This window comes from Homarus americanus, unplaced genomic scaffold, assembly GCF_018991925.1.
Source record: "Homarus americanus isolate GMGI-L3 unplaced genomic scaffold, GMGI_Hamer_2.0 scaffold52806, whole genome shotgun sequence".
In the NCBI taxonomy this organism is placed as follows: Eukaryota; Metazoa; Arthropoda; class Malacostraca; order Decapoda; family Nephropidae; genus Homarus; species Homarus americanus.
This window is the reverse complement of record NW_024720773.1, coordinates 4,216,247-4,239,946: the sequence shown is the minus strand read 5'-3', so window position 1 is coordinate 4,239,946 and position 23,700 is coordinate 4,216,247. Positions and strand designations below refer to the sequence as shown.

The 23,700-nt window shown below is 43.5% G+C and overlaps 1 protein-coding gene across 1 annotated transcript in view; it reads right to left on the bottom strand.

The window, feature by feature from the left end:
• Positions 1-23,700, bottom strand: part of LOC121861123 (neurotrypsin-like) — a 48,829-nt gene that overhangs the window by 4,614 nt on the left and 20,515 nt on the right. Inside the window, exons 8-11 of the mRNA XM_042358687.1 lie at positions 19,159-19,315; positions 15,914-16,063; positions 12,460-12,569; positions 6,943-7,051 (exon numbers count right to left, since the gene is read on the bottom strand). Of these exons, the coding sequence (XP_042214621.1) occupies positions 6,943-7,051; positions 12,460-12,569; positions 15,914-16,063; positions 19,159-19,315 (526 nt within the window). The remainder of the gene's footprint in view (positions 1-6,942; positions 7,052-12,459; positions 12,570-15,913; positions 16,064-19,158; positions 19,316-23,700) is intronic.

Here is a 23,700-nt window from a genome sequence, read left to right as displayed (position 1 = left end):
ACACACACACACACACGTGAACGCACACAACTACTACTACTTTGCTGTCACTTGGAATTGAGTATGACCATCATCCAGCTATGATAAAATAATATGGGTTTTTAAAGATGTCACCTTCGTTGGTGAGCACTGAGGTGACTAGAGAGGTTGATACGGGACCGGCTGTGCCGGCCACAGATTTTACACTTGTGGAGGGCTACATCTAGTGCAGGAGGGGTGGCGCGAGCATCTTTCCGGCATTGGCGCTTGTCTGCCTTGGTACGTAGTCGTGCTAACTCGAGAGTATTGACACCTTCTCGTGCGGTTCTCCTCCAAGCGTTACAATGTGGAGTAATCGACACCCAGGTGAGGGGGTCGATTTGGCACTTTTTCAGGTTTGTCTTAAGACTATCCTTATACCTTTTAAGTTGCCCGCCGGCGTTACGTTTACTATTCATTAGGTGACTGTAAAGTAATTGCTTTGGCAGTCCATGCAGTTAACATGGCCAGTTCAACATTGTGGTTCACGGATAATGGTAGCCTCGATGCTTCTATAGTTGGTGTCAGCAAGAATACTGGCATGTGTTCTCTCGTCTTCCTAGCGAACTCAGAGGATGAACATAGACTACATTGGTGAAAGCTTTCAAGTGCCTTGAGGTGCCTCCTGTATGTGACCCATGTCTCACTGCCATATAGCAGGGTGGGGAGGACCACATGCAACTTTGTAGATAATCTCAGCTCCCTACAGCTGAAGACACATGTTTGGAGTTTGCCAAAGGCTTGAGATGCACATCTGATCCGATGCTGAATATCTTCATTGATGTCCGTGGTGTTGGACAGGTGGAAGCCGAGATACTGAAAGTGAGTAACATTAGAGAGGGTAGTACCATTAAGCTGGATGGATAGTGGAGGTGTGGCTGAAGCAGGGGCAGGCTGAAAGAGTATCTGAGTCTTACATACATTCACCTCAAGTCCGCAGTGTGCATACACATTTGCGTAGGTGTTCAGGTTCTTCTGTAAGTCACATTCAGTGTGAGTAACAAGGGTGAGGTTATCTGCACAGTGAAGTTTAGTAATGGAAACTTCCGACACCTTTGTTCCTTTTTGGAGTCGTCAAATGTTGAAATGACCCCTTTCCTCTGGTACTGGATGTCAACCTCGCCGGCTAAATTGGCACTGCCACGAGTAAGGAAGGCAGCCACGAAAATAGAAGAGAGTTGGTGCCAGTGCACATCCTTGTTTTATCTCAGTTAGAATGGGGTAGATCTCAGACCGGGTGCCACTGTGCAGGACATTGTCATTCATGCCATCACGGAGTTGCTTCACAATGTCGATGAATTTTGGTGGGCAGCCAAAACGCTATCCCCAGAGAAGATAAGGTTGTGCTCCTTGGCGACTTCAATGCCAGAGTTGGCAGAGATGCTAACATTTGGCAGGGAACCATAGGGAGAAATGGACTAGGCAAGTGTAAACCCAACGGCCTACTCCTCCTCAGCATGTGTGCCACACACAACCTCACTATCACCAATACCTTGTTATGTAGGCCAACAAGTTGAAGGGTTTGTGGCAACACCCACGATCCAAACACTGGCATCTCATTGACTATATCGTTGTCAGAGAAAGAGATCGCAGAGATGTCCTCATCACCCGACCCATGCGTGGGTAAGACCACTGCAACACTGATCATTGACTCGTCAGAGCCAAGCTCTCACTGTATGTCATCCCAAAACGGCAAAGGGAACAAGCCTCCCAAGAGAGGTTTTAACACTAAGCATCTAGAGGATCCAGTGGTAACACATGCTTTCAGAGAGAAGCTCGAACATGGGCTGATAAACAACCTAAATCCCAGTGCCAAATGGGCCAGATCGATAAAATACACCAGGACTGGTCTGTTGAAAATGACCCAGAAATCAATGTACTTGTGCTGCTTTAACTGGACCAAAGCTGGTACCTTCTGCAAGAAGAAAGTGGCGGCCCAGCAGGAACTTTGCAAACTAAAGAATGGCTGGTTTAAAAATAAACCATGTGAAATGAAAAAAAAGCTTGCAGATCAACACAAGATGCACGAATTTTTCAATTCTACTAAAATACTTTAATTGCCAATCCCTCGTGGCGTAGCCCCCCTCCGCTCATCCGACGGTAACTCCACAATTAAAGACGAAGAAGACATCCTTCAGCACTAGAAAGAGCACTACCATTTGCTGCTCAGCCGAAAATCCGATGTGATGTCCTGTCTACCCAGCAGGTCCCTTAGCATCCAGAGCTGACCCATCTCAGCTATCCTCCATTCCTGGATGAGGTAGCTACTGTGACCAAATAGATAAAAAACAAGTGATCGTGGGCCCTTCATGCCCGGTGGCGAATCCGGTGGTACAGTTTACCGAGGCGTGAAAGTACGAAGCTTGTGTTTGGCTTGCGCGCAACCGCCATCCGGCTGACAGCGTATTGCGACATCGTTTTCCAGATGGTCGTGGTTGTTATAATCATGGTTGTGGTTGTTATAATCATGGTCGTGGTTGTTATAATCATAGTCGTGGTTATGATCATAGTTGTGGTTGCTATAATCATAGTCGTGGTTATGATCATAGTCGTGGTTGCTATAATCATAGTCGTGGTTGTTATAATCATGGTCATGAGTGTTATAATCATGGTTGTGGTTGTCATAATCATGGTCGTGGTTGTTATAATCATGGTCGTTGTTATCGCCGCTGGCTTCAGCTACAGTGCTGGCGTGTGATGCCATTCAATCTTTCGATCTGTGACCTCGCCAGTTGTAGAAGTGTTTACAGACAAGTCCTGGTTCTGCTGAGTGGACTGTCTTCAACTGGTGGCGGTGCTGCCCGCCTCTCCATGAGTCAGATCGCCCTCTCTAGTGATGCTGTGAAAACCAGCTTTCTCCTGTCCGAGAATTTGTGCCGGAACAATTTACGCAATACTGCTGTCTCTTGGAACACCATACTGATCTGCATTGACCCGCACTTGTAAGTACGGCCTAAGTGATGACATACCCCTCGGTACTGAAATATTGTTGACTAATTACGCCTACTCGTTTCTACCTAACCCGGAGTAATAAGACAATGCAGAATGAAGCGAAGCTAAGATTAATAGAGTTATGAACTTTGTGTTATGTCAGTATGTTTAATAAATTGTAATTAAGATAAAATTGTGTGAGACTAACTAATTATGTATCAGATGGATCACCTTGTAATATTATGAACGCCTTCTCCTCTGCAGGTTTTGACCACATCAATAAATATTGAATGCATCAAAAGACGGGTTTCAATCATTCCCTTCGACTTGCCCGTCACCTGAACGTCCTTAACCAAGGCGTGTACAGTCGTGGTTGTTATAATCATGGTCGTGGTTGTTATAATCATGGTCGTGGTTGTTATAATCATGGTCCTGGTTGTTATAATCATGGTCGTGGTTGTTATAATCATGGTCGTGGTTGTTATAATCATGGTCGTGGTTGTTATAATCATGGTCGTGGTTGTTATAATCATGGTCGTGGTAGTGATACTTACAGTATCTAATATACTATAAGAAGGAATAGAATAAAGGTTAGAATAATTACTTAAAGAAATATTCGCCATAAGGAGAGGTTAAGATCATAAAAAAAAATATTTTGAATCACCGATGATCATTCCGAGATAAATTATATTATGAAGAGAAGTAACCTTGATTCTGGTTAGATTAGTCACCATCTGCTTAAGTCATCACCTGTGTTAAGTCATCATAGTCATCATGTACGTTAGTCAGTTTTAGGCCCATCTCACATGACTGACCGACCATCAATGTTCTTTCCGCGCGAGGGTGTTAGTTTTCAATGCGTCTTATTATTTACGCTGGTGGCTGTAAGACCCCATGAGCAACGCTCTTGTGCATTATGCAGAAGACCCGACAGCCTAAGATGTCCCCACACACAACGCTTCCGTGACGCCTGCTGGACCACCACTCCACGACCACCTGATGGAGACACGATGATCCTCCCCATACTGGCCAGGTATTATGTAAATAACATTGATTATGTGTTAAAGGAATGTCCTTCCTTCCTTCTTTAGGCTTTAGTAAGCCCCTTTATAATATTTATACTGTATATACTTGTCACACTTGCCAGATGCTTCTGGTGTTATTGTACAGGGGTACCTTGTGACAGCACTAGGATCCCGCTTCCTCTATCAAGGAATAAACAATTGAAATTGAAATTGAATTGATGTAAGACCTCTTACCCTCACTGACGCAGCTATGGTCAATTTGGTGTTATTCTTGTTTATAAATGCCTTCTAATCTGTCTCAAGACTATCCGTCCCGTCTATTGCCATCCCGATTGTCAGTTTGTCTGCGTGGTGTTTGAATGTAAGCCCGTCTGTACTCTTTATGTCGTCAAATCTGTCTGTCTTATCCGTTGTTGGCGTGTGTCTGCCTGTTTGTCTAATGTGAACCAGTCAGTCAGCTGTCTGTCTGTCATGTTAGTTGCCATATTGTCTATTTGTGCATGTATGAATCTGTCTATTTTTGTCAACCTCCTGTCTGTTTCACTGTCTATATTCACCCTGTGTCTATTGTAGTCATCTTCTCCATGAATTCCTGTTATTATTTTTTTATCTCTTCTCTCTTTCTATGTACAGTCACCCACAGGAATAAGTATACACTGTAGCTGTAAGGTCGTCTGGTAACGTTGAAATTGCGCATCCAGACGCATGATGAAACTCAGTCCCCCCCCCACCTGTTATCTCTAACTATTTTCTGTTTCCCCTTCTTTATTCTTCTATTTACTCATCTTACTTCCTTTACTAATCCAAACAACATTAAAAAAACAGTAGGCTAAGAGAAAAAGTGGGGGGAGAGGAGGGGGCCGTACGATAACTGCAATCGTCTGGCCGGCAGACAGCGTACAGAGACATCTTTTGCCAGCGTAAATAAGATGATTAATTAATGCCTTCCTAAAGAAACCATCGACATGGGACCAGGTTTGTTCCACTCTACGAATTTTTGTGCGATTTTCCACCAAGTTTGATGAAAAACGATTGTGCCATTTCGGCTGCCCAGAACAGATACACACACAGCTAGGCGTATAGTATATTAGAAAACAGACTCGGGGCCCGATGGAATTCCAGCCGAGATCTACAAAGCAGGAGGACCTCTGCATACCAGCTATTTCCACTCTCTCCTGGAGAATATATGGGAAAAGTAGGAAATCCCCTAAGGGAGATCAGTTAGACTGTGGCAACTACCGCAGGATCTCGCTGCTGTCAGTAACAGGCAAGAGTCCTCCTAAACAGACTTCTTCAGGTGGAGGACTTCCTCCTAGAATTTCAATGTGGCTTTAGACCATCACATGGCACCACTGACATGATCCTTGTTGCCTGCCATCCAAGGAAAAGTGCAGAGAACAGCATTGTGACCTGTACATGGACTTCATCGACCTAACTAAGGCCTTTGACTTGGTCAACAGGGAAGCCCTCTGGCGGACCCTAGGCCGTTTTGGCTGCCCACCAAAATTCATCTCCATTGTGAGGCAACTCGACGATGATATGATCGGCAGTGTCCTGCACAATGGCACCCCGTCTGAATTCTTCCCTATCCAAACGGGGGTAAAACAAGGATGTGTATTGGCACCAACTCTCTTTTCCATTTTCTTGACTGCCTTCCTTACTCGTGGCAGTGCTAATTTAGCCAGCGGGGTGGACATCCAGTACTAGATGAAGGGTCTTTTCAACATAAGACGACTCCAGGCAGGAACAAAGGTGTCGGCAGATTACATTACTGAATTTCAGTATGCAGACGACCTCACCCTTGTCGCTCACACTAAACGCGACCTACAGATCCTGAACACCTATGCAGATGTGTATGCACACTTCGGCCTTTAGGTGAATGTACATAAGACTCGGATTCTCTTTAAACCTGCCCCTGGTTCAGCCACACCTCCACCATCCATCCAGCTTAACAGTACTACCCTCTCTAAAGTTACCCTCTTTCAGTATCTCGGCTCCCACCTGTCAAACACCGCAGACATCGATGAAGAGATTCAACATCGGATCAGATGTGCATCTCAAGTGTTTGGAAGACAGTATACTCGTGTCTTCAACTGTAGGGAGCTGAAATTATCTACAAAGTTGCATGTATATCAAGCAGTAGTCCTCCCCACCCTATTATATGGCAGTGAGACATGGATCACATACAGGAGGCACCTCAAGGCACTTGAAAACTTTCACCAACGTAGTCTGTTCCATCCTCCGAGTTCTCTGGGAAGACAAGAGAACAAATGACAGCATTCTCGTTGATACCAACTGTAGGAGCATCGAGGCTACCATTATTTTTGAACAATTTTGTTGGACTGGCCATGTTACCCTCATGAACGACAGTAGATTGCCAAGGCAGATACCTTACACTCACCTCACGAATAGTAAACATCACATGGGCAACTGAAAAGGTATAAAGATAGTCTTAAGACACACCTGAAAAAGTGCCAAATCTACCCTCTTACCTGGGAGACGATTACTGCACACCATAACGCTTGGAGGAGCACCATGAGAGAAGGTGTCAATACCTTTGAGTTAGCCCAACTCCAAACCGAGGCAGACAAGTGCCAACTCCGAAAAGACGCTGTTGCCGCCCCTCTCACACTAGATGTAGCCCCCCACATGTGCAACACCTATGAACGACCCTGCCGGTCCCGTATCGGCCTCGGAGTTCCCCAACGAAGGTGACATCCTTAATAACTCCGAGCGACAGCAAAGTAATAGGGTATGTGTGTGACAGTATAAGCTCATTAGTTATCTTCATTACCGTCGCCCTCTAACAATATTCAGGATTATCAAATGTAGGACCATGTGGTCTCCCTCTGTTGACTGGATGACAATTGTTCCTTCTATATAGATGATGACACTTTAATTTATACTGTACATGTATTTTGTACACAACTGTTGTTATCACAAAGAAGATAAAGTCTTGGACACTTACCTCAGGTACAAAGATCTGTTCGCCCCATCCCATCACCACACATCCCTGCAGGTCATCGTAGGAGTCACGGGCGTCAGGGAGACAGATGGGCTTCACCCTCGGGCCAAACCTGCCCAAGAATAAAATTGTCTTATAACAGGAGGTACGTGAATGTGTCTGTCTGTGTGCACTGTACATAACTTTAAGTTGCGAGTTCAAACCACCATTCTGGTTTATATTCACTACAGCGCTGATATGAACATAAGAATGAAGGAAACTGCAGCCCTGTTTACACCCAACCCATATCGCTCATATATCTGTCCAAACTATATTTGAAGCTTCCCAGCGTGTTGGAGTTAATGATGGTGTTTGGTAACTTGTTCCACTCATCCATTACTCATGTTGGGACATTCAGTTCCCACTGCTGTGAAGGTGGCAGAGTACACTGGTTTGGAAATAGAGTGGAATAAGTAACCAAACATCATCATTAACTCCAACACGCTGGGAAGCTTCAAATATAGTTTTGACTGATATATGAGCGATATGGGTTGGGTGTAAACGGGGCTGCCTAGTATGGGCCAATAGGCCGGTGATACAGTATTCCATAAATTTCAAGTATTCTAGGCTGGAGTGAAAACCTAATTCATCTTTGTTAGACTTCCATTTCATATCCAGAACTTAAGTTGCTGACTGATCTTTATCCACTAGTCCTTCTAATATAAGTTGTTCACGAAGATGAGGGCTATTTGTGACCCTGGATCACTGACCCATTCCCATAAATATAAATGTGCTGATGAAAAAACTTCTTGATCTCTACGATAATTCTTAGTGCGTGTTTTACCCCATCCGCTGTGATCAGGAAGTTTTTTTCTCATGTTTATAATTCTTGTAGATTTTGGGAATCCTAAGATATTGCACATGACTTTATTTTGTACTACTTCCAGGCTATCAAGATGTTTGTAAGGAAGAGTAACAAGATGAGGAGCATGATAGTCAACTATGGATCATATGAAGTGAAGATAGAAGGTACGAGCATAGGTGATGTTAATTCCATAGCTTTCACCAAGTAAGGTTCCAAGAGGTTTAATTCGCTCTAATAGTTTGGCGTGGAGGTTGGCAATGAAGTTCGCATCATTTAAATCAATATTAAAGTTAAAAGGATAAGCAGGGCAAGGATTGAGGACCCTCGTCTTATCAATAGATATTATGAGACCACCACATTCAACAGTCCTCCGAGCAAATGCATCCATTAGGGCTTGGAGCCTGGGTTTGGTATGCACCATAATACAGAAATCATACGTGTAAAACATCGCAGCTTCAGTCGGTTGAACTGGAATGTCAATAATAAGCTTGTGCATCAGTATATTAAGAACATAAGAGCATAAGAACGGAGGAAACTGCAGTGGGCCATACTAGGGGGTCTCGTTTATACCCAACCCAAACGTTTGCACCCATAGAACTTGACACTTCTCCTTGTGGCGTGCCAAGTTCAAATGCTCTTATTCAGGTACTTTTGATTTCCCTAAACAGGACACTGTAGTATGGTATGGTATGGTATGGTATGGTATGTAGTGGTAGTGGTACATGATTGGTATTCAATATATCCAACCTGCCTTGTGTAGATATATTTATTTATACTTTCATAATAGTTATAATAGACAACAACATCATTAGTTAATATACTACAGTGGTCTCAGGTAGGCCTCATGTTTATCTTCTGATATTTTTAATAACAAAATTTGAATAACAATGCGAGTTTACTCAAAATTATAGAACCAGAAAAAATATCTTTACAAAATAGAAATACGATTAATCGATTATCCATGCACAAGTATTCTGGCGTTATCATCACTTGTAAGAGCTCTATGCGATTCTTAGTGAAAAATTTATTTCTGTGATTTTCTGAATCAAGAGATAGACTTTAAATCCTACATACTTTCCTATTGACAATGAGAGACAAACTGTTGTTCTAACTTCTAGACAGGGATGCCGACTCGTGATGTTCAAAAGTCACTATGAGGAGAGTCAATAGTAGCTTTATTTAAAAAAAAAAGGAAGCTAGTTTTTTATATGCTTTGAAATATACATATAAATTGATTTTTAAAAATACTACAATGAAATTTAACATATCACGTAGGTGCTTATATCACTTTTAACAAATTGTAGTTAAGTTGTAGTGAATTTCTCCCTTACAAACGCTGTTTGTCGCTGAGTAGCCGACCCCACGAATTCCTCAGTGTATGCCTCATGGTCTGGGTCAGCAACGCCCATGACTGAGTCAGCACTAAGCCACGCCTACACTCCGCTATTTAAGACCTGAACCTCGTGGTGACGACGCTCTTTCTACCTCACCTTGGCAAGCAACACCTCCTCCTCCCCGCCGCTGCCTGGCAGGGGTCCTCGCTCCGCCGCTGGTGGCGACCTGGCTGTCCTCTGAGCACCCTCACCAACCAGCTCTCTCTACATCACACTTGTAACCACGCTGCCACTTCCCAGCACCAAGCTGCATTGTACATCCAATACAATATGTATACAGTGAGCACATCGTGATTTTTAAGTCTAGAACCAAACATCACGTACCCCACAAATGGTGACCCCGGAGTGACCACTCACACAGGATGGAGGAGAAACTGATCATTCTCCCAGTCTTCAAGCAACATGGAAGACTGGCTTATCCACCCAGAAGCAGCTCTCATCGGCTCTACAGCTACTGTCTCTACACCGCAGGTTAGACACCCTAGAGAAGCACTGCTTCTCTAAGCAGACACCAGCTCCTCTTCCTGCCCCAAGCACCACGTCCTACCGACCCCAACACACCCGTCCTGCCTCAGACGCCGCCCCCGGCCCAGCAGTACCCCCTGCCGCTCCTCCTGATGCAGCCCCTGCTCCCGACGCAGCCCATGCGCCTGAGTGCGGACCCACACACCCCTCTTTTCTCCCTCAGGTACTCCCTGCTACTGTCCTGCACCCTGCTGCTGTCGTGGACCCAGCTGCTGTCACGAGCCCTCATCCGCTTCTGCTGACGCAGCCCCTGCTCCTGAACCCAGGCCCACACATCCCAGCAGGCGCATCTGACGACTCTGTACCTGTCGCGAGTGAAGCACAACATTCATCGCCTCCACAACCCTCTTTCTCCCTCTCTATTCCCACAGATATTGTGTGTCTAGACAGTTGCCTCCACTAGCGGCCGGCTCATCTACGCCCTCGCCGTTGTCTCAGATGAGGCATGCACCGCCCGTTCTGCCTCACATGTGCCATGCAACCCTGCAGACAACAAGTCTCCTACACCGCCTGGAGGGAAGGAGGGAGTATTGTAGTGGATTTCTCCCCTACAAACGCTGTTTGTCGCTGAGTAGCCGACCCCTTGAATTCCCCAGTGTATGCCTCGTGGTCTGGGTCAACCAGCGCCGCCATACATCACGGAGGTCAACTACTAAGCCACGCCTACCTCCGCTATTTAAGACCTGACCTCGTAGTGCCCTCTCTCTTTCTACCTACACCAACCAGCAAGCAACACCTCCTCCTCCTGCCTGGTGGTCCTCGCTCCCGCCGGCGAGCATGGCGACCCACAAGCTGTCCTCCTCTGAGCATCCTCACCAACCAGCTCTCTCACATCACGCTTGTAACCGCTGCCATTTCCCAGCACCAAGCTGCATCCATCTCTATATGTATAGAAGAGCATTAGCCAGTTTCCTTTCTCCATCCCATCCTACCCCCACAAAGTGTTCGGCAGTGAAATAAACGTGTTCTACAATGAAATATTCCACACGGTCTTCAGTTGCACTTGTCGGAGAGGCCTCAGATTTACCAAATCTTCTGGAAATTAATCTTTAATTGCTCTGGGACTTGTACTGTAAATGGTTCAGGAAGCACGATATGCTTCCACAACTGTCCAGGTTTAGAATCACAAAGTTTTGCATTAAGTTAATACTGTATTTGCCTTTGGTACATGCACAATAGGCCTTGCCTTCAAGGTTCAAGTGAACTTAATCAGTTCTTGAATTTCAGGCATAGATTCCTAGCTTTACCAGTAAGATTGTCATACTTAGGCCGCTATAGTTACCGTCCTGAGCAGTAACTACTGCAGACAGTACAGACTGAAATGCTAATACTAGTATATTAACTTTCTGAAATTGACCACTCAACTGCCTAACTGCCATGGCTCTCCCTGTAGCAATGATCACGCATTATTTGTGATTCAAACGAACATTTTTACTGCGGTCTGTACTTGTCCGTATGAGAAGAAGGGCCAAACCTCTCGATACTGAGGTAAAGTCTTATTTTTAATGTCACAAACATCTCGTCTTCAGATTTATAGATTAATCGGCCAAATAATCCGCAAAATGATGACAGAATCCTCAAAAAAAATCCACTCATCGTAAAGGATGATGAAAAGTCACAAATAGGAATTGAAGTTCAGTGCAGGCAAGCAGGCACTTTTTGTGGCAGTACTTCGCCACATGGTAGGTTCCGTAACAGTTGTAACACATCACAGGGGTGAGAACCCACTATCTGATATGACTAGGGGCGCTACACTCCCCGAAGAAGAAATGTTGAACGGAAGGCGGTTCCTTACCATTCCATACAATGACGATACCACAATAGTAATTGGTGCATTATCCTTGTAGATTCTGTTTGCCCTGTAGATGCCCGGAAGATCAAAAGCTTCTCAGGGGACATATTCTTAGGGAAGGGGGTAACAAGGTACAGTAGTCTTTCAACTTTTTAAGGATCGAATCATATCATCCACTTGGGACGACTGTGCAGAATGTTTCTTAAATTTTTGTTTCTTCTTATTCGTCCTAAACTCCTCAAAGCCATCTCCAGTGTGCCCCTGACTGGCCTCGTCATCTCCCTGACTGGGATAGTAAGGAACACTCACTGAGAGACGCCCGTCGCTGACCCATGCCATGGTCAGATTTAGGGGAATTAAGATCTTATGGACAAGCCAGAGAGGTGACAGGTTGACCAGTGGTGATCGGAAAATAGGAACTTAAGTGAATGGGCAGAGTTGTGGGCCATCATGGAGAGGGGCAAGGAGCTATACAGGTTCAGAATTATACAAAGAGCACAGGAATAGTCACAACCTTCATTAATCACAATGAGACATCATTGTAGAATTTGTAGCTGATGCTCGCGCGCACACACACACACATACACACACACACACGAAAAAAGGATAGAACCACACAATTATTTAACCCCTTCAATATGGGGACGCCACTATTAATATTTTATTTAGCTAACGCCAGACAATTTTATTCAGCACAGAGGCAACGCTGTACACAAGGTGTTAACCACAAATAACCAACTCCACAAATCATAGCAAATAATGAATTAATACATTGAAAATGACAAAGACCAACAGTATTATTAATCCGCCACTCTGAACGCACATTCCATTGTTTTATTGTAGAAAAATACAATACAGTATATGTTTTATTCGTTCAGGGTTTTGCTACATGAGGGAGTAGTGAAGAATTCATTTTAGTCTTTGTGTTGGTGATTAATAGAACTTAAGTCAGACGAGACACTCACCTCAGTCCATGTCCTCTCTTCCGTTTGATCTTGATGAGGGCGATGTCGTTGTCGAGGAAGCCGTATGCACTGTACTTCTCATGTAGCCAGATTTTGTCGACGGAGAAATCCTGAGAAAAGTACAAGTTGGTGTCACTGTGGCCTAATCATACAAGTATATTTTTGAAGATAATATAAGACAAATATCATTACTTGGGTTACTCACAGTATTGGGAACAAACTAATTCACGTAAACACTATTTTATGAATATGGTTTACAAATTTAATCATATAGAAATATCTCGGCCTATGTGCAGTTGGAATAACATTGATTTAGTCTGTCCACAAATAAGGTGTATATATTGCTGTATTAATTATGTAAGAATATTCTAGAATGTATCGTATCATTTTTTTTTATGATTGTAAGACTCGATCAGAGTAGAATGTTCTAAAATCTCACAGACATCTCTGGGTTACTCTAGGATGTTAGAGACGCGTCTGATGAGGCGTATATAAGCAGACGCTGGCTGCCTAGGGAGATGATCGCTCGCCTCTGTTCCTAGTGTAAGGACTAGTCCTAACCGAACAACTGAAGACAGTTGTGCAAGTTTATTGTGGAATTGTTGTGATTAATATTAAGTGAGAAGACTAAGGAATTGTAAATTGGTAGTGAGACGACAATATATTTGAAGTGTGGAATCAAGCTGTGAACACATTACCCTGTTAACAAGGTTTTGAAAAATTAGTGTTTATCCTAGAACACTAATGTGGGGTCTATCCTACCCCGGGCAGCTGGATGATCTAAAGTTCCTGCATGACTCAGAACTTGGGCCCCCCCTGTACCCTCAGTGCTTGCTGAGACCTCACAGAGAAAGGGTGCATCACTCTGATATCTAATCCGGTCTTTGTGTAATTGCGTCATTGGGGTATACTGTACCCCACATTAGTGTTTGTAGGGGTGCTGTGAAATTGCGTGACACATTTCAAATACGGTTTTTATCACTTGTGTTATCTATGTATTTCAGAAAGAGACTTGTAAATAAATAAACCAACTAAAATATATCCAAAATGTCTAAAAAGTTTGTCCCAGGAGGAAATTGACGGGATGGTGAACAAAAGCAATAGTGTCGACGTATACTGAGTATACTAGGATTACAGTCACAAGCATCTTCGATATCAGCGTATAGGGGGAATTGTTTAACTAGGATGTGGCAACATTCAGCTGGGTCCACTGGTGGGGGCTCCTGGACAACCCCGTCAAACCCAACAGTATTAAGTGTTTCATAGACCTCAGGAGTCTGACACTTGATAAAGTTCCGGTTCTTATCTTTTCGGAATTGAATGGCGAGACCGTGTTGTCTGCAGAACTTTGTCATCCATTTAAACCGTTCCTCGACGGTTTTCAGCGAGTCCTTGGGGAAGTGCAGGTTCAGGTTATTTGGCTGGTTGGCAGAGGGAAGGGTGGCAGGGGACGGCCTACTGCCCGTGGCATTGGCATTACCACATCGGCTAGTGTTTCCCATAGAAACATTACTGTTACTCACAATCACCGAGGTCTGACTCTTGAAGGGTGTGGTATGCAGTATGACCAAGCGAGAGAGCAGTGGCCTCCGCATCAGAGATGCCTGTATCCATGAGAGAGGGGACGCCTCTTTCGGGGCGTTTACGTCGACCCCCCCCATTGCTGGCAAGGGGAGTCGGGACTGAGGGGTCCTTTGTAGGATGATCGGGAAGATAAGAGCACCTATGGGCACGTCTGTCCTCTTATGTGGTCAGGCCACAACTGTGGCACTGTCAGTTAATCCCCGGGAACTAAATCAGCCGTGACCTTTCCTCTCGCGAGGTCACAGGACACAAAATCTAGATTCATAGGCAAGAGAGGAAACACAAGTCAAAATGCTGCTGTTTAGGGATCGCTGTGACACAGGAGGCAATCATCGAGAGTAGTAACATGTCATGTTGCTTCCTAGGTAATGAACAGGTGGAGTATGAGGAGTTGCACCTTATCAACTCTTAAGAACATAACATAAGAAAGTGGGATACTGCAGGAGACCGACTGGCCCATACAGGGCAGATCCCTTTCACACCCATCCCAGCACTTCCATGTGCCTATCCAACTTCGTCTTGAAGCTCCCTAGCGTCCCCGATCCTACTACAGCACTCGGTAGCCTATTCCACATATCCACAACTCTATTACCAAACCAGTGCTTGCCTATATCCTTTCTGAATCGGAATTTATCTAATTTAAAGCCATTTGTTCTAGTTATTTCGTTATTACTGAGCTTCAGAACATCTTCCATTTACCCTTATTAATCCCACTTACCCACTTGTACACCTCTATCATATCTCCCCTAACTCTACGCCTCTCTAATGAATGTAAGCCTAAGCTTTTCAGTCTTTCTTCATATGGAAGGTTTCTAATATTATGGATCATTTTTGTCATTCTCTTTGTACTCTCTCCAAAGAATCTATGTCCATTCTATAATAAGGACACCAGAACTGAACCGCATAATCCATGTGTGGCCTCACTAATGCTAGGTAAAGTTTCAAGATAACGTCAGCAGTTCTGTTACTCACAGACCTAGATATGAACCCAAGAATCCTGTTTGCCTTGTTGCGAACGCTAATACATTGTTTTCTAGGTTTCAAGTCGTTGCTACAAATTCTTCCATACAAATTCAGAATGTCCTTAAAACAATAAGAAAATATCTTTTGGGTGATGAGGTGAAGGTTATACTTTCAAGGAATTACTAATAAGGAAATAACCCCTATCTTGACTGCTAATGGGACACCAGTTATGAGAACGGAGATGAAGGTAAGGAAGAGGTTTTTTAACAACATAAAACATTCCATGCAAACAGAAAACTCTAGGAGGAAGCAACCATGTCAATGCCGATGACGACTGCACCAACACAGCCTTCAGAACCTCCACTCATACGACATTTAAACAGTAGTATCTCCTTCAAGATCATGACAACTATTACTCATGTTCATAATATGGATGCTGCCTGACGGAACTGTTAGGAAGTTTGCCAGAGACAAATCTCACCCACAGCATGCCAGATACCACCCTCCAAGACGACCTCCTGTCCCTTAATAAGTCAAGTGTAATTACTCTTAAGTTAACCAAACCTTAACAAGATACAGGGAACAACAAACAATAAAGGACAAAGAAAAAACTATCACAAAAGAAAACAAGTTAGCAAAGGAAACAACAACGAGACACAGAATAAACAAACAAACAAGGTCATAGGAAACAACAAACACTGAAAGTAAACAATTTATAATACAGGACAACAAATATTTTAGGACATGGTTTAACAAATAAGGACATAGGGAATGAAATAAAGTAGGACACACAAAAGGACGTATGATGTGAGTTACATAAGTAGAGTGACAGGTAACAAGAAAAAAATAAGGATATGGGATTTAATAAACGAGTAAGATAAAAAACAGTGTAAAGAAGAAAGTTCACCTCTTCAGACTCCTCCCTGAAGTTAGAGTTGTGGTTCCCTACGGTGACGACAAGGTGGAAGGGGGCTAGGGTGTCCACACAGTGTCCCGCCGTTAACAGGTAGTCCTCAGACAGAATGGTTGCTCCACATGACAGCGAACCATTTACTCCCTGGACAAAACAGAAACCAGAGTCACATTCACAATAGCCTTTGGAGCATACGCACTGCGGGGCGGATCCAGGAAAAGGAAAAGTTGGGGTGTAAGGAAGTGTGTGTGTGTGTGTGGGGGGGGGGGGGGGTGATGGCGAGGAAAACGAGCTCACTCAGCTGTTTTTCTTTTGGGTGGACGGCAGTAAGTCTCCAAAAGTTTTTGAAATCTGACCAATATAATGGGAATTTTAAGGCCATGTGCACTTGAGATTAGGATAAATTTTGAGCTGAATAGAAATTATTTTTTACTATAATTTACTAATACTGGAAATGATGATCGGAAGGTAGGAAAATATTTCCATTATTTGGTCTGCAGAATAAAAGAACAGGTTCAACAAAGGTATACTCAGTTATTTGAGAGAAATGTGGAAATAATTTACATATAAATTAAATAGAAGTTACGTATGCAGTACAGAACCATAAAATATCTTTCGGTCATTCTTCTGAATGACTTTTTTTGCAAATGACATCGGTTACAAGTTAGCTAGTAAAACAATGTCGGGTCCACCCAAAGAGGCCAACTAGTAACAAAAGTAAGGTAACTTAAGAAAGATTCCAGGGGAAAAGGGTGGACATTTTACAAAGGAGGAGTTTTCAATATTTAATAACAATAATAACTTATTATAAAGACAATAATTCCTAACCGCTAACCCTACACCAGTGCCCTAGCTAAACATATAAATATCCTAACTATATATAAACTAAAATATGGGAGACATGAGTAGCCAGAGAAAAAATTAAACCATCTACTTCTCTCTGCAGTGAATGTTATGGTATGACTGTGGATTAAGGCGGTCACTTGAAGCGCAGGAACCCGGAGAAGGTATACTGTAGGTCCTAAGGGCGAACCACTGTTCCATGACAGAGAATGAGAGCGAGCTGCGGTTTAGGGCGCAGCGTTGCCAGATCGTTTTTACCAAATTTCTGGGAAAATGTGTCTAGAAAAAATTGAAAATCCCGTAAAAAATTTGGATATTTTAAACTCATAAGAAATAAGAAATTTAAATAAGCCAATGTAATTAAAGCTTATATGACAATTAAGAAGGAATAGGTTCTAACGGCAAGAGTTATAGCGTAAGGGTAGGTCTAGCACACTAGAGAGAACGGTTACATCGCACCGCTAGATGTCTAGGACCATTATAAACGAAATGCTATTTAACCCGTGTCATTCCTTCTAGCCTAACCAGTAAGATAATAAAACCCTCACGTATAGGGAACCATCATTATAATAATGGATGTCCCTAGTTTAACGAGGATGGCCGGCCCAAGGGCCAACTAGGCGTGAATTTGTTTAAGGTGTAGTGGATTTCTCCCATACAAACGCTGTTTGTCGCTGCCTAGCCGACCCCACCAATTCCCCAGTGTATGCCTCGTGGTCTAGGTCAACCAGCGCCGCCATACATCACGGAGCGGGGGTCAACTACTTAGCCACGCCTCCCCCGCTATTTAAGACCTGACCTCGTGGTGACCTGTCTCTTTCTACCTACACCAACCAGCCAGCAACACCTCCTCCGCCTGCCTGGCGGTCCTCGCTCCCGCCGGCTAGCAGGGCGACCCACAAGCTGTCCTCCTCTGAGCATCCTCACCAACCAGCTCTCTCTACATCACGCTTGTAACCATGCTGCCTCCCAGCACCAAGCTGCATTGTACATCCAATACAACATGTACACAGAGAGCACATCGTGAGTTTCCTTTCTCCAACCCATCCTGAGTGTGAACCAAACAATCCCATACCCCACAGTGTCATGGGAAAGTCAGAAATTGCTGTCGATAGGGAGTAGCACTTGTTTGTAACTCTAATTTATATTGATAATCAAGTAAGTAGTAAAACACTCTGAGTATTAAACATAACTGTTTTTAGATGCATTTCGTACAGAGTAATCAGAAATATACTAGAGAGCCCCTACCAGCAGTAAAACAATCGTATAACATTTATTTTCAAGGAATCATTACACCAAAAGTGCCTGGCAGAGTGGATCCAAGATTTTAAATATTCCCTTTAATGTCAATTTTCCAATACTGTATTTAAAAAACATCTAAATGCAACTGTTACTTTAATTTATATCATTATAAACAGACTTTCCTTATTATGATGAAGCCAAGAATAAACTCCTAATATATAAGACATCAACAATAAGTGAGAGAAGGACACGTGATCATCTTCTGAGACAACAACAAAAACAACTGTTCGTCATTTTATCTTAACATTAAGTTAAGGAAAAACCACTCCTTCTCCCCCTGCTCTCTATCTTCCTCCTTCCTTCTTTCCCATCTCTCCATCTTCCTCCTTTCCCTCTATCCTTCCCTACTTCCCCCATCTCTTCTTACTTCCTCCTCTCTCCCTCTCCATCCTTTCGCCTTTTCTCCCTCTCTCGCTTTCTTCCCTCTCCTCTTTTTGCTCCTCTCTTCTTCTTCCCTCTTTTTCCTCTCTTCTTTTCCCATCTTCTCCCCCCTTTCTCCACTCCTCTTCTCCCCTCTTCCACTCCTCTTCTCCCCTCTTCCACTCCTCTTCTCCCCTCTTCCACTCCTCTTCTGCCCTCTTCCACTCCTCTTCTCCCCTCTTCCTCTTCACTTCTCCCCTTTCCTCCTCTCTTCTTCTTCTATCCCTTTCTCCTCTCTTCTTTTTCCCCTTTCTCCTCTCCTTCTTCCCCTTTTTCCTCTCTTCTTCCCTCTTCCTCCTCTCCCCTCTTCTTCCTCATCTCTTCTCCTCCCTTCCCCTCTCCTCTTCCCCCCTATAAATAGCATAAAGAGTCCGAATTCACAAAGATTTTTTTTAACAAATATTTATTTTAAATGAAGATGCAAGATTACACCAAACTGGTTAACTTAAGCTACATCACTTGGCTCCAGGTAGGAGATAAACTTTAAGGTGCCGGATGTTCCAATAGTACAGTACAGTAGAGTACAGTAACAACATAAAGGTAACCCTTCTATATCATGACCAGGCTACCACAGGTCTCAACATATAATTCACGAGAGTATCTATATGTCAGAGTGAACTAAACAAGCTGGAATGGAAAACAACTTTCACATGAAAGATAACACTGTTGATTACCGTGTAGCGCAATGCGGCAAGCCAAGGAGAGTTGAACCGTGAAGATGGAGTCCCACGGAAGATCCTGGCAACCCTGGTAAGGTATTGGTTAGCGGCATCCTCCATCTGCCCACAGCTGCCTGGCAGCAGACTCCTAAGAGCACTTGACCTTTCTCTACTGAGAGACATTGCTTATTATTAATAAGTGTATGTAACATTAAAGGAAGAACATGTATGCCTGTACATTACAGTGGTCTATTGGAAATATGAAGAGTCGGTAAAATAAAGTTCTGTCAACAGAAGCTGAATTTGGCTGTACACAACTGAAAAATCCCTCGAGAATTAAGACAGCATGGCAGTAAGAAGAGAAGGAGGGAAGAAAGGAGAAGCAGTAAAAATGGTGTTTTTTACTATTAAGGTAATGAAAACAGGCATATATGGGCATAAACCACAAGGTTTCTTCTTAGAAGACTGACATATAAGTTATGGGAAATCAGTGTGTGCTGGAGTTGGTAGCGAGGCTCTGGCTTAACAGACCAGGAGTTTTAAATAAAAGGATGGAATTCTGAAGAAAAACACAAGCAAGTTTTTTTCAGGGTGGGTTCCTAACAGAGTTTACAATAACATACTGAACTCCTTAACAACCTTCATTGTGCTTAATTCACAATTAAATATGACATCCAAGATGGCTGCCGGACAGTAAACCGACATTTACTCTGAACCAGTTTCCTCCGCATGAAAGAGAACTCGATTTTTGTGCCCTTTCTGAAGAGCCCACGATGATACAGGGACGAGGGTTGGTGACACACCTCGTATCTCAGGTACTGCTGCATTCACTGTTGTCATTCGGCAATACTGTACAGTTACGGTATTTGGTTTAAAGAAGTGTTGGGTTTTCTTCACTATCTGGTCTTGGCAGTTAATTCTTTTTCAGCATAATTTTATTCGATGCTATGTCAACCATTGTTTCAGCCAGAGCTCTGCCAATGGTTAGTTCAAAGTCACGGTTAGCCCCTGGAGGTGCAACAGTTCCAGTGGAGATGTCTATCAAACTGTCAGTGTCTGGTGGAAAGGAAGGTTGTTCCACGAGTCAAGCTGCCATGTGTTTACTTCCTGTCGAGTTCAGGACACAACGCTCGGCATCATGTCTTTGTGATTCTCTGCGATGGTGGTGTGTATATGGGGAAAACTCTCCCAAGCAGCACAGATCAGATTAGAACACACTTGAGCAAACTCTTTTTCCAACAAACAAGTTGTCACATCTGTTATTCCTCGATCATGTTTTAGGCACCAGAAGTCTTTTGCAACTTCATTAAGCTTTGCTCGAAGCTTTTGTCCATGAAATTCCTGCAGTAGAAACCATCATTTCGCCTGACAACGAATATACTTCAGTAAACTTCCTGAATTCGGCTTAAGGCATATATCTTGGAGAGCTCTCATATGCACCACAAAGATCCTGCTATTCTTGGCATACGCCAGATGTCCTGCACCATGGAACGCTAGTAACATCTGCGCAATGCACTTCAGGTACAACTTCCAGTTTCCAACTCGTGTAGCAAACAAAGAGCTTCAATATGTTCACCAACCCTGCTCCTCTCTTCAGCTGCCTCCAGGAGAGAGGTGAGATACTCTTTCAGGTAGATGAACTGTTCGTCATTCACCACCTCCCATGTGTTGTCCCTTGAGGTGAGAAGGAAGCTGATCGACATCTTCAAGTGATCCGTGTCCACGCCATCCATAGCAGTTGGCGCCCTCAGCAGAATGTGCAGTTCGCTTCACTCCTGACTTTACAACTTAGCGTTGCCAAGCTTTTCTCTCCCTGTGGTGTGAACCCCGATCTCTGAAGTGTGAATTCGAAGCATTCGCTAGTGAGCGGGAGGGAGGTAGGTGGGGTGTATCGGGGTAGGTGTCTTTCTGGGGGGTGAGGGGGGGGGGGGTACTGGCCTTAACGGAAAGAGTACAGTGTATCTGTTGGAAGAAATTATATTGCAGAATAACACTTTGACAATACCGACGGGGTTCCCAAAGCTCACTGTAATCGTCTAATGTTAGCCAGATGAAAATACTACATTTAAAATAGGATGAGAGGGGGATGAATTTTTGTTCTAATTAAGTTGTTCCTTTGCAAAAGAGGGCATGTATGAGCAAAGGGATTATGGATATGTATCTTGTAGAAGCAGCGAAGTTTTGTTTAATTCCTTGACTACGAGATGGAACTTCCCCAGCTGAATAAAATCGTCTGGCTGTAACCAGAATACAGTATTGATAAGACGACGTCGTAGTGAAGGGATTAATTCGCAATCAAAACAATTAGGAAATGGGCACCACATATGTATTGTAATACAAACTTAATGTGAATAAAAATAGTTCAGTTGGCAACAGTCCGGTACAGAATCAGCAAACCACATAGTTCAGTTGTGGCAAACAGTTAGGTTAAATGGAAAACAAAGTGACAATATTATTATTATTATTATTATTATTATTACGATTATTATTGTCATCAAATGTGCATTTTTTTATGCAAAGCTGTTCCCCGTAAAAAAAAAAAAAAAAAAAAAACTTAAAGATGTTAAATAATAAAGTTCTATATTATGCACAGGATGAGACGAAAACCCTTTATGTTCAATGATGAGAGAGGAGACCCCGGTCACGAGTGACTACCTGGGAAGAGATCGACCTGATCCTGCAGGCAGCGGAAGCCAACCCCTTCACCAACGCCAAGGCAATTAGGGAAAACCTAGCTTTGGAAGTGTCTGTGACCACAGTGCGGCGATAGCTACATGCAGAAGGCATTCACCACCGAGTACCCGCGAAGAAGGAGCATCTCACTGATGCACACCACACTGCCAGGCTCACCTTCCCACAGCAACATGTGGCCAATGATATGGAGCCCTGAGAAAGGACAGTCTTCACACAAGAAAACAAACTTTCACCTCCAGCAACCATGGCAGCATTCACATGTTGAGGAGTAGTAATACTGTCATGGTCACATTGACTTGACTGCTAGTCTGTTTTAATTCTAATGATTCTTATTATACTCCACGCCCGCAAAACATGAATGGGTAACTGGTTAGCTACCCCTAAGAAGAAAAGCGTTTTTCCCCCTCGATGTTTACAAATAGGATCCCTCTGTAAGCTCAGCCTTTGTGAAGACAGTTGTCAATACGTTTTTATTCCACTTTCTCCTGGCAAGCTCAATCTTGAATTAGTCTGTGTAAATCAACTCAAGTATTTCTCCAGACCTTTGACAACCGAGGGTCATCTTTGAATGTGTAACAGTTGGTTTGTATGTGATTTCTGTCATTGCGCGAGATAGCCACGTCTGGCAATTCACGAGTATATGAACCACGGGCGGGAAGGAGAGAGCGTCCCATGACGTCTTTCCTCTCCCGTTGTTCCCAGGTATGTAGCATGTGTTCCCGCCGTTATAGCCATTCAGTTTGATTCAGTCAATTGTGGGAACATCAGTGTTCATGTTATAACAGTGGAATTGTCATTCACCCAGTGTAAGAAGTAATATAAAGTAAATGTCGTCTGACGTTGCGAGACGAAGGATTTGTTGTGATTGAGTCATCCATGCTTCTCCCGTGACGCCTCTCCTCCCGTTGTTCCCCAGATTCAAGTGCGTGGGCTCTCTGAACACCCCACCTATAGCCCTGGAGTCAGTGGCTATCTAGCAGTGAGCGATATATGGACGATGTCGTTGATTCGACATGATTAACTGCAGGTCCGCCTCGTGGCCCTTAGACCTCAGACGCTCGCCAGGTGTCGGACTACAACCGACCACAACAGCGGTTGTCAGTTGTTGAGTGTTCTACCCTGGAGCACTCCTGGCAGTTATGGTCCACAGAGTGTGTAGTATTTGTTTGGGGATAATTAACTGGAAATAATTATCCCATGTTGGGTAGTGAACCCATGTGTAAGTTGTTGGCTTCAGTATTAACGTGTTGGGTGTTGTGAGTGCATCTCATATATACTAACAACAGTCTGTGAAGGTATCATATGTAAGTTTGTCTTGTAACCGGATGTAATGAAAGGTACCTAGTAATGTGTGAGAAGTAAAGTTGTCCACTTGGGACTAACTGAGTAAAGCCATGGAGTTGATCCTGGTAACTGTTAATGAAATGTATCACCAGTAATGTGGGAGAAGGCAGGGTGCCCACTTAAAATGGCATGTGAGTAAAGCCAAGGAATTGATCCTGGTAACTGTAATGTAATGTAACACCAGTAAGGTTGTGTGTAGTAAGAGTACAGGATCTGAGTAATTGCAGTTGAGTAAATTCGAGGAGTTGCACCTTGGAGTTGTATATTAATAATATCTTTTTCCCTACTTTGATTTCATATTAATAAACCATTTCTTAGAGTACATTAGGGGTATTCATTTTCCTGCAGTATTTCCCCTTTATTTCCGTCCAAGTGACTTGATATCAGAATTACAATACCCACGTGCCCTGACCCTCGCCATGGTACCAAAGAACTAAGGTTGTGTAATAACCATGAACTGAAATATGAAGAAAGAACAGTTGAAGGAACTAAGACAAGAGAAGTATGAGTAAGACCAGG